The sequence below is a fragment of the Balaenoptera musculus genome, chromosome X (assembly GCF_009873245.2).
Source record: "Balaenoptera musculus isolate JJ_BM4_2016_0621 chromosome X, mBalMus1.pri.v3, whole genome shotgun sequence".
In the NCBI taxonomy this organism is placed as follows: domain Eukaryota; kingdom Metazoa; phylum Chordata; class Mammalia; order Artiodactyla; family Balaenopteridae; genus Balaenoptera; species Balaenoptera musculus.
Genome location: NC_045806.1, coordinates 12,245,037 through 12,257,299, shown reverse-complemented (window position 1 = coordinate 12,257,299; position 12,263 = coordinate 12,245,037). Strand labels below are relative to the sequence as shown.

At 38.9% G+C, this 12,263-nt stretch overlaps 1 protein-coding gene across 4 annotated transcripts in view; it reads right to left on the bottom strand.

Annotated features, from left to right (window-relative positions):
• Window positions 1–12,263, bottom strand: part of BMX (BMX non-receptor tyrosine kinase) — a 47,287-nt gene that overhangs the window by 11,690 nt on the left and 23,334 nt on the right. For 2 of the 4 annotated variants that reach the window (XM_036839048.1, XM_036839049.1), the window contains exons 11-14: window positions 12,149–12,228; window positions 9,226–9,353; window positions 5,310–5,384; window positions 4,417–4,588 (exon numbers count right to left, since the gene is read on the bottom strand). In XM_036839048.1, the coding sequence (XP_036694943.1) occupies window positions 4,417–4,588; window positions 5,310–5,384; window positions 9,226–9,353; window positions 12,149–12,228 (455 nt within the window). The remainder of the gene's footprint in view (window positions 1–4,416; window positions 4,589–5,309; window positions 5,385–9,225; window positions 9,354–12,148; window positions 12,229–12,263) is intronic. The other 2 variants (XM_036839050.1, XM_036839051.1) reach the window with 2 other exon arrangements.

Genomic DNA, 12,263 nt, shown 5'->3' with positions numbered 1-12,263 from the left:
CCTTTGGAAGCAGGAAAATGCTGCCTCCTGTTGGATCTTGACAACGTCAGCAGCCATTAAGCTGCTCTGGGTGCTTGTCCAACTTTCCTACAGAGAATCAGGGAAGCAGTGGTCTGTTGCCTCAGAAATCCTGCTTAGTCTCGTGGCATCTTGAGAACTTCCATGGCTGATTTGGAGGAAGCTATACCCTAGGAGAAGTCACTTCCCTTTTAAAGCATCCAACTTTCATGTCTAAACATTTCATTAAAAAAAAAATAGAATATGAAGGGCGTAGGTAAAATGAAAATGGTTGCCATGTTAGAGAAATGAGATTAGTTCTGATTTTCCTTTCTTTTTTAAAAATTTTCATTTTGCATTATTGTGACGTTATTTTTTTGATGATAAATTTAGAAAATAATAACCACGTGACATAGCACTTCTAGTAGGTCATGACAGCTATTATGATGTTCATCAACTAGTCCTTATGTAATTGATCTAGTCTTACCAATTTACAGGATGATTTTTTTTTTCTTTTCCATTATGGTTTATTACAGGATATTGAATATAGTTTCCTGTGCTATACAATAGGACCTTGTTGTTTATCCATTCTATATATAATAATTTGCATCTGCTAACCCCAAACTTCCAATCCATCCCTCTCCCACCCCGCTTCCCCTTGTCAACCACAAGTCTGTTCTCTATGTCTGTGAGTCTGTTTCTGTTTTGTAGATAAGTTCATTTGTGTCATATTTTAGATTCCACATATAAGTGATATCATATGGTATTTGTCTTTCTCTGTCTGACTTACTTCACTTAGTATGATAATCTCTGGGGCCATCCATGTTGCTGCAAATGGCATTATTTCATTCTTTTTTTATGGCTGAGTAATATTGCATTGTATATATGTTCCACAGCTTCTTTATCCATTCATCAGTCGATGGACACTTAGGTTGCTTCCATGTCTTGGCTATTGTAAATAGTGCTGCTATAGATGAACTTATTTGCAAAGCAGAAATAGAGTCACAGATGTAGAAAACAAACTTATGGTTTCCAAGGGGGGAAGGGGGGGTGGGATGAACTGGGAGATTGGGACTGACATATATACACTACTGTATATAAAATAGGTAACTAATGAGAACCTACTGTATAGCACAGGGAACTCTACTCAGTGCTCTGCGGTGACCTAAATTGGAAGGAAATCTAAAAAGGAGGGAATATATGTATATGTATAACTGACTCACTTTGCTGTACAGCAGAAACTAACACAACATTGTAAAGCAGCTATACTCCAATAAAAAAATAGTGCTGCTATGAACATAGAGGTGCATGTATCTTTTCGAATTATAGTTTTGTCTAGGTATATGCCCAGGAGTGGGATTGCAGGGTCATATGGTAGCTCTATTTTTAGTTTTTTGAGGAACCTCCACACTGTTTTTCATAGTGGCTGCACCAATTTACATTCCCACCAACAGTGTAGGAGGGTTCCCTTCTCTCCACACCCTCTCCAGCATTTGTTATTTGTAGATTTTTTTGGTGATGGCCATTCTGACTCGTGTGGGGTGGTACCTCATAGTTTTGATTTGCGTTTCTCTAAAAATTGATGATGAGCATTACAGGATGATTCTTTAATGTTCAGATGTATAAAGTAAATTAAATTTAACATGTCAACTTGACAATTTTTTTAACAGATGAGGATTTATTAAATATTTAGTTATTTTCTTCCTCCTTAGCTTAACTATAGGGACATGCGTTATCATGTTACTCAAGGCGATGAGCTGGGTTATGCATATTTGAGCAGTTTTAGGACCTGCATTGCTCCCTTCGAAGGGAAGGCTTGTGGTGGGACCAAGGTCTATCACCCAATAAAAGGTGTTCCTTGAGCAAATTCAGTCACTGCCCAGCGGGCACGTGGTAGGAATACCATGTCAATTGACACTTCCCACATTTCAGGCCTCCGTTTGACCGTTACATTTGAGATTTAACAGTTTCCCCTGATGATACAGTTCGGACTCTTTCTCTATGACTAGGTGATTTGTTAATGACTTTTTAGGACTCTGTAGGATTACCAGCCCTCTAATAGCAAAAAATATCTTTTAAAGTTACACCATGACACAGGGGTTACACCGTGACCCTAAGGGAGTTTCTGTCGGATTTTTCTGTTCGGACATCAAGGACCCCTTCCCCAGTTTTATGACAGTACAATTGCCAGAGACAGGAGGAGCTACATAATTTGCAGGGATCAGTGCAAAGTGAAAATGCAGGGATCCTTGTGTCAGAATTATTAAGAATTTCAATGGTGACAGCACAGCATTAAACCAAGCACGGAGCCCTTCTAAGTGCAGGAGCCCTCGACACTGTGCAGGTTGTGTGCCCGTGAAGCCAGCCCCAGCCAAAGGCTTCTGTTTGCATAGTACCTCTGCTTCCAAACAATTCGGCAATTGCAGTAAAAGTGGTTATTCTGACTCTCCGGGTACCTTTGGTCTTCATAAAAGAATGACTAAGGAAATGGACATTTGAAGGTCTGCTAGGTTTGCATCTCTGCTGTGCCACTTTTACTAACTTGGTGACCTTGGGCTAGTTATTTAACATTTCTGTGCTTTAGTTTCCTACCAAACACAACAATGTTTTCCTACCAAAGACAACAATGGTACATCCCTCATAGCCTTCTTATGAGGATTGAATGCATTAATGTTTATAAAGCACTCAGAGAGATGCCTGTAAACACTGTATATAAGTGTTTAAGTAAATTTTTAAAAAATGTTATTCCTCTGTAGCAGGCTAGGATTTATGGTTTCAAGTGTCTTTGACCAAAGGCCTGCTATAGCATTGTTTCTCATACCATGCTGATTGGTTCCTTAAAGTAGGATGACCAGCTCACTGTCCCAGTTTGCCTGGGACTGAGGGGTTTCCCAGGATGTGAGACTTTCAGTGCTGAAACCAGGAAAGCCCCAGGCAAAAATGGATGGTTGGTCACCCTTCAAAGTCTGATTCACCATGTTGACAAGAGGTATAATCATTAAAAGAGTTCTTTGTACTTACATACATGAGAGAGAGAGAGAGAGAGAGAGAAAGAGAGAGAGAACACATATGAATTGCCAAGAGTTGAGAGCTGCGCTTGGAGCTGAGGCCCATTAGGAAGGGTATCTTCATTTATCAGATGAGGAAAGAAGTAGGGTGAGAAAAGGATTTTCACCACACTGTGTTGGGATATTGTCTGTAGGGCGTTAGTTTTCAGTATTGCCTTAGTCCTGGCCACTAGAAGCTCGTGCCCTTGGGCATGTGCTTTACAGGGCCCCACTCTGTTCCTCATTCCACCGCGTACCTCCCCACAGAACAAAGAGGCCAGAGGGCTAAGGAGACATGTCCACTCAGAACCAGTGTATCTCTTTATCACTCTTGGGGTACCAGGACTCTGGAATCCCCTGCCCACATAGTACTGAGGCCTCTTCCAGGACCTTTGCAGACTCTTCCTGGTCTGTCTCCCCAAGAGTGAACCATGCTATTGGTGTGCCTACCCCTAGCCGAGACAGTTGCTTGTGGGAGACACAGAGGGAGCTCGGATGTACTGAATGCTATGTCTGCACATAGGCACTGAGTACAGCATGGGGCTGGGGGTGGGAAGAGAAAGGGGAGGGGTGGAGTTTTGGGTGGGGGGAGCATGGTCCAGAGGCTGACTTCTCTAAAGAGCCTTGAGAATTCTAAATTTGAATACGACCTTTCAGGTTGTTGTGAAGGTATACTTGTCAAAGGAGACGCATAGAACCAATTTTGTGTAATGTTGTGTTAAATTGATTTATAACTTCTAAATATTTGTATCTATGATCTGTGGATTCTTTTTTTCCTGTTGAAAAATGGTGCATTTTTAAATTAAAGTATAGTTGATTTACGATGTTGTGTTAGTTTCAGGTGCACAGCAAAGTGATTCAGATACACACACACACAAACACACACACACACTCTTTTTCACAGTCTTTTCCATTATAGGTTATTACAAGATACTGAATACAGTTCCCTGTGCTATACAGTAGGCCCTTGTTGGTTATCTATTTTATGTATAGTCGTGTGTATCTGTTCATCCCAAACTCCTGCTTATCCCCCCACCCCTTTCCCCTTTGGTAAACATAAGTTGGTTTTCTATGTCTGAGTCTATTTCTATTTTGTAAATAAGTTCATTTGCATCATACTTTAGATTCCACATATAAGTGATATCATATGATATTTGTCTTTGTCTTCACTTAGTATGATCATCTCTAGGTCCATCCATGTTGCTGCAAATCGTATTATTTCATTCTTTTTTTATGGCTGAGTAATATTCCATTATATATTCTATGATATGTGGACTCTTGATTCAGGCCTTGCAAATGTTAGGGACAGATCTGTTAGCATGAATGTCCCCTCATGGTGAGGGTAAACCACCATTCCTCAGAAGAAACTTACATCATGGTCTGGGCCTCCTGGAAGAATTCATCTTCTGACATGGAGCCCTCCTTGATCATCTTAACAGCAACATCATACTGCCCCTTCCACTTGCCCAGATGGACCACTCCAAACTGGCCACTTCCCAGCTCCTTCAACAGGGTAATCTCTTCTCTTTTCAGTTCCCAGATTCCTAATAAGGCAAGACAGACACTCTTTAGGATGAGAATAGAAGGCTTTGGGGCTAACAGCTTCCCAAGTGATTCCCTCTCCAATGAGAGTTTAACACTGACAATATAAAGAACAGCAAGACCTTTTAATTTTAACTTGATCACTTAAAAAGAAAATCCTTAGTGATGTGATCTTATGATCTATTAGACCACATGATAATGCCACCAGAACAATATCATTCCTGAAGCAGCTACAGTTATTGACAAGAAAAGTTAGAGTGAAAAAACCTTTGCCAACCAGAGGCGTCTTGGAAAGACTTGGTGTCAAAATGTGCTCAGTGCCCTTAGCTTAGTAAAATATCATTACATTTTCTTATAAAATAAATTAAACTGTGATCCAGGTCGCAAACTGGCTCCCCTGAGCAGGCAGAGAATCCCAGAAGAAGAAAGGACAGGCAGTGGGGCTCTAGAGGCTGATGACTGGGTCAGTCTTTTTGGTAATGCTGGGGAGATTACAGAGTTAGGTTGGGAGGACAGAAAAGGTTTCAGTTTGTTTCAGAAAACGAAAGAATGTATTAGAGCTGAAGCCCTCCCTGGCACAATCTGAATAGCTGAATAGGGATCTCCTCCCTGTCTTCCATCTTTTTTTTTTTTTCCAGTAAATTAACTATATATATATATATATATATTTAAAACGAAAAATGGTAGGAAATGGAGTTTAAGAGCCCAAGAGCATGTCCATACCACTTCCCAAGGACACGGAGATGGGAACCTTGTTGGCCTTGGTTGACACAGGGTGGCGGAGTCGTGTGATCATGCCTGCAATGGAATCAGCTTCATATCATCACATGATCACATTATGTCACATCACATTACCTTACACTGGTTCACACCTCTGCTTAAGCTCTCTCTAGAGCAGCTGAAAAAGCACAGAGTTAATGATGTTGCCATGCAGAGAGAGAATCCATTCTAACCATATTCATCCTGTAGTTATATTAATTTGCTTGACTTGACTAACTAGTTCTATGTAAAGCAAAAATTCAAAGAGTAAAACTATCAATACTTTATGTGATTTTTAAAAAATCTCATCGAAGTTAGTTGCTTGATGGAATCTTTTATTTTAAAAAATTTCTCATTTTTATTTTGCTAGCTTTTCTTGTTTTAATTATTTTATTGCATTTGTAGCTAGCCATCAACTATTTTTTTAAATTGAAGTATAGTTGATTTACAATATTATATTAGTTTCAGGTGTACAGCACAGTGATTCAATATTTTTATAGATTATACTCCACTTAAAGTTATCACAAAATAATGGCTCTTTTCCCCTGTGCTGTACAGTATATGCTTGATGCTTATTTATTTTAGACATAGTAGTTTGTATCTCTTAATCCCCTACCTCTATCTTGTCCCTCCCCCCTTCCCTCTCCCCACTGGTAGCCACTAATTTGTTATCTTTATCTGTGAGTATGTTTCTGTTTAGTTATATATTCATTCATTTGTTTTATTTTTTAGATTCCACATATAAGTGATAACATAGAGTATTTGTCTTTCTTTGTCTGACTTATTTCACTAAACATAAACCCTCTAGGTCTACCCAGTTGTTGCAAATGGCAGAATTTCATTATTTTTTATTGCTGAGTAATATGCCATTGTATATACATATACCACATCTTCTTTATCCATTCATCTGTTGATGGACACTTAGGTTGTTTCCATATCTTGGCTATTGTAGATAATGCTGCTATGAACATGGGGTGCATATATCTTTTCAAATTAGTGTTTTCATTTTCTTCAGATATATACCCAGGAGTGGGATTGCGGGGTCATACAGCAGTACTATGTTTAGCTTTTTTTTTTTTTTTAACAGACGTGTTTTTATTTATTTATTTATTTAGTTTTGGCTGTGTTGGGTCTTCGTTTCTGTGCGAGGGCTTTCTCTAGTTGCGGCAAGCGGGGGCCACTCTTCATCGCGGTGCGCGGGCCTCTCACTATCGCGGCCTCTCTTGTTGCGGAGCACAGGCTCCAGACGCGCATGCTCAGTGGTTGTGGCTCACGGACCTAATTGCTCCACGGCACGTGGGATCTTCCCAGACCAGGGCTCGAACCCGTGTCCCCTGCATTGGCAGGCAGATTCTCAACCACTGCGCCACCAGGGAAGACCCTATGTTTAGTTTTTTGAGGAACCTCCATGCTGTTTTCCATAGTGGCTGCACCAATTTACATTCCCACCAATAGCGTACTAGGGTTCCCTTTTCTGCACATCCTTATTAACGTTTGTTATTTGTGGACTTTTTGATGGTAGCTATTCTGACAGGTGTGAGGTGATAGCTCACTGTGGTTTTGATTTGCATTTCTCTGATGATTACCGATCTTGAGCATCTTTTCATGTGTCTTTTGGCCATCTGTCTATCTTCTTTGGAAAAATGGATATTCAGGTATTTTGCTATCTTTTTTTAGTCTCATATTTAGGTATTATACACACAGCACATACATTTGGTTAAAAAAAACAAATCCAAACAGTACATAAGGGTACAAGATAAGAAGTAAACCACTTGAATTTTTTTTTAAAAAACTGAGCTTATTCCTAAATTGCATTTAACGGTCAAGTCATTTTAATTGTTTACATGGAGTTATGGTAAACCTGGGTTAAAATAATCAAAGTATTTATAGTGGCTCAAAAGAACTCATTTTAAAAAATGTATGTTTCTTGCTTTAAATGTGTGACGTTTTCCAAGTCCTGGGAACTATCACACATGTTTCGTTTCTCTCCTTCCTTTTTCTCTATTACGTATCTAGTTTTTACATGAGTGGTCTCTTGTAAATCCTGCACCTTTAATTAGCAAAAAAAAAAAAAAATTAATACACTCCTCCAAAATATGTGTATATATAATTGCTGCTGTGTTGATACAATATATGAATCATAAAATATACTCACAAATAGAAAACTTAAGAGAATGAGATTTTAGAAACAAATCTAAATAAACATTTTAGTATTTTCTTCCAGTCCCCTGGGGAATTTCTTGTGTATCCTCCGGAGTGGAATCATTCCACTTGGAGACGTCTGTTTATACAATACCTTTTCCAAAGTGTATTTTTCAGGTGCTACGTGTTAAAATAAACAACTGAAGAAATTGGGACCATGGAAAAATACAAATAAAAACCAAAATCAACACCAGGAGTAAGACCAATTCACCTACGTGCCTGTGATCAGGTCAGGGAGAGCTGCACAAGTTTGATGCTGATCCCACAGCTTATTTTTTCTCACTGTTGGAAATTCATCCAGTCACTGCCTGTAAGTGGAACTAGTCTAGATAAGACATTTAGAGTGGATTTTTAAATTTTAATTTCATTTTTTTAGGTTTATTGAGATTTTATTGACATATAGGTAACTCTAAGGTGTACAACTGTGATGATTTGATACATGTATATAGTGCAAAATGATTGCCACAATAAGGTTAGTTAATACTTCCATTACAAGGGATTTCTATATATTTTTTATATTATTTTATACTATTTGTATCAGTCAATTAGGCAAAATTTTAAAAGAGTGATAGCACCCAGGGTCAGTGAGGATGAAGTGTTGCTGTTAGTGGGAGCGTACATTTCTGAATAGCATTTGACAGTGTCTGAATTTTAAACATTCTTAACCATTATCTCAAATTCCACTTTTAGGGAATTTGGCTACAGAGACACTCATACAGGTACACAGAGCTATGTTTGCATGAAACAGCCATTGTTATGTGAAAATATTGTATATGATCCAACTGCTAACCAGTATACGGTTCGGTGAATGAATTATAGAGTAATTCTACAATAGATTTCCATTAAACAGATCAGAGTGAGCTATACACATGTGCATGGAAAGACTTCTAAGACATGCAGAGTAAAGAAAGCAGGCTGAAAAGTAGTATGTATAGAATGACCTCATATCTGTAAACATATAATGTGTGCACATACATATATATTATATATATGCATATATATAATGAATAATAAATGTTAGTGTCAGCATAGAAAAAAATTCTGTCAAAATAGACACCAGCTTGTCCATGAAGGTTATCTCTCCAATGATGCACATTTCTATATTGCTTGAATTTTGCAATCATCTTACTTCTGTAGGCAGGAAAAAACCTGCAAATATTTTTATAAAGAGAATCTCTACTTCTAAGTCACTGAACTCACTCAACTTCATTTTTCCTGGCATTATAGAGTGTATAATGTTATATTCCAGGAAATGTAGGTTAAAAATCACAACAATCATAGGGCTTGAGAGCATTTTCCCCCTACTTTCATGGTTCCTTATATAATTAAGAGTATTAGGAGCAGGGGAGAGGGATAAATTAGGAGTTTGGGATTAATAGATACACACTACTATATATAAAATAGATAAACAACAAGGACCTACTGTATAGCACAGGGAACTACCTTCAATACCTTGTAATAACCTATAATGGAAAAGAATCTGAAAAAGAATATATATATATATATATTATATTTATATATATTATGTATATATCTGAATCACTTTGCTGTACACCTAAAACATTGTAAATCAACTATACTTAAATTTTAAAAAAAGAGTATTAGAAGGGTCAGTAATATCCAAGAAAATTTATATTTATCAACAAGGGCCCATAAAAGAAAAACTGAACCAAGTTACCTGCTGAATTGTGTTGATGATAGTGAATAAGCTTTGGAATGGAATCAAAACAGTAGTTTTCTGCCAGGTACAATTTGTTCTCAGCATTTGTATGCACATGGTAATGTTTGACGGTTCCTTTTTTATCACTAGTAAGGAAGAAAGAATGTTAGAATGTTTTTAATAAACAAGTGAAGCTTGATTGCATAATGGTTAAATCATTATTTTATGTGCATTTGCAAATTTTAGAAAGGGAAGTCAGAGGTGGTTTCTCAGTCTTGACATCTAGTGTTTTTCTGGAGGTGTCCACGATAATCCGTAATCATGGAAGAGGGCTCCTCTCTGAACTCAGTGGATCCTTTGTGCTCATACAGAATTCATCTATAATAAAATTCCCCCTTTCTGTACCGTTCTTCCTTTAGTAAGTATAAAGCTGGCATCTTCCTTTGGTGATTGAGAGCCCTGCAGTTTTCAGGATCATTATTCTGAACATTAATTCTCTTTTAGGATAGTAATGGAGATTAAAAGGTGGGAGGCAAAGGTCATTAGGCTGTGGATGGGAAGCTCTTTTGGGAGTGGAGTGTACAGGTTGGAGTGGGTGGGAATAGCCTTAAATTCCTCATGCGAACTTGTGCCTTTTCCCCATAAAACTTTTTTTTTTTCTGTTGCTCTACTTGTAGAAAATAGTGGTGAATTGATGCACGTTGATTTAGGCTAACCAGGAATGATATGCCTGTCTTAGATTTTAGAGTCTAGCATAGCGGTCAAGAACTGGGCTTTGAGTACATTTCTGTTGCTGGCTAGCTACCTCATCCAGTTGTTGTAAAGCTCAGATGAGAGTATGTATATATCAGTTGCACTATGCTTGGCACGTAAGAAACTGTTAATATATTCTTGTTGCTGTAATGTCAGCCTCGTTAGAATTACAATTATAAAAAGGAGAAAGGATGCTTTCTTGTTGCATATGGCTCATTGGCTCTTGGTCTCAGCATCACATTCACTCCAGCCGAATGATGGTGTTTCATTAAAGAAGGCTTCTGTAGTCACTCATTGGGATTCTTTTCATTTGATTCCTCATCTATTTGCTGATTTTTTTTCTACCTAGCCACCTTCAAAAATGAATCTGGTGTCAAGAAGCTTAACTAAGAGGACTTCTGACATCAGGTTTGGCTGAAACTGGAGGCCCTGAGGGCCACAGAGCTTTTGATATTCAGTGAACCAAGCCTTCTCCCCCTTCTTACTGGGTTGGCTTTAGTCAGCATCCAAGTTTGCAAGCTAGTACACGAGGTGCACCGGGGATGTGGCTTCTGGCACTGGAAAATGCCATGCGAAGGCTTATGATACATGCTATTATCTCAAATTGGAGGTAGGTACTCTGTAAAACAAAATTCCCCAAATAAAATAACTTTTTCATCACTTAATTATTTAAAAAATACATATATGCACCACAAGGCAGGGCACATGGAGAAACCACCAAGGCCCTTCAGTCATTCAAGGTCGTTCAATCCAAGCATTAAAAAAGGGTCGCACACATAGACTTTTTTTTCAAATGGCCCTAATCAAGATTTGACCAGATTCTCATTCCAAAACATTGGGTGGTTTCAGCATAGGCACAGGGATATGATTGAGGGAACATGAACTTGGCTGTTGAAGGCTTGGCTTCAAGTCTGTCATTTATTAGTTTTGAGGGTGGTCTTTATAAGCTCTCTTTGAGAGTGGCATGGACATATATACACTAGCAAACGTAAAATAGATAGCTAGTGGGAAGCAGCCGCATAGCACAGGGAGGTCAGCTCGATGCTTTGTGATCACCTAGAGGGGTGGGATAGGGAGGGTGGGAGGGAGGGAGATGGAAGAGGGAGGAGATATGGGGATGTATGTATATGTATAACTGCTTCACTTTGTTGTAAAGCAGAAAATAACACACCATTGTAAAGCAGTTATACTCCAATAAAGATGTTAAAAAAAAAAAAAAGAAAAGAAAAGCTCTCTTTGAACCTCAGTCCTCTCATATGTAAAATGGTGCGAATAAAAACAGCTTTCCTGTTTGCTTCACAGGATGTTTAGAAGGAATAAAAAGGCTAACAACCAATGGGAAAGTGGCTTGTAAAACTCTGGAGGGGGACCCTAATGTTGGTGAGGGTGACTTGCCTGAGGTAACCGTGGGGCCTTATATACCTAAGCATGGGGGGGGGTAGTAGAATTACTGTTTCCCAACAACAACAATACTAGTGATTACTATTACTTTATTAAGTGTGTGTTATGTGCCAGGCACTGTTCTGATCCAATATGTGAATTAACCCACTTCATCCATAGGACATAATAATTGTTATTATGTCCACTTTTCAGATAAGGAAGTTGAGGCACAGAAGTTAAGAAACTTGCTTAATGTCATAACGTTTTGAAATGGCAGAGTCAGGATTTGGACTCAGAGGTGCAGCTTAACAGCAGAACTCTTAACCACACCAACAGGACAGCACCCTAGAAAGAAGCCATCCAGGGAACACAGCTACACTGATTCAACCTCCTGCTCCCCCTGGAAAGACTTACTAAAAACCAGACACTGGGGTAGCTTTCTCAGCTCAGCAGGTGGCTAGGGCCAAGAGTGTAGAGGCACCATTCCTATTATTTTTCTCTTTCTAGGCTTAGGATGAATCAAGGGGGAATAACGCAGGATTCCTTTCACAAATGTTAAAGGCTCGCCGTGCACTGGGCGCTCTGCTGCTGTCTGGGATGGGCAGGAGAGAATCGCCCAGAAAACAGCCTCTTGATAGTACGGGGTGGGGGGGGGGGAAGGCAACTATGAATGGTCGCATTCCACAGAAATACTTTGATCCCAAATTCCAGAGTTTAAAGATGGGATCTTGTCCCAAAATGTGACTGAATGACCAGCATATTCAAAGAACATACACAAGAAGATGAAAGAAGTCCGCATCATACTTACTTCATAGCCTTACTAAACAAGGACACTGTGTACATTCCCGCCTGGCTGGAATTTCTAACCATAAATGCTCCTTCTTTTCCCTAAATAGGAAGGAGAGTGTGGAAGGGACAGAAAA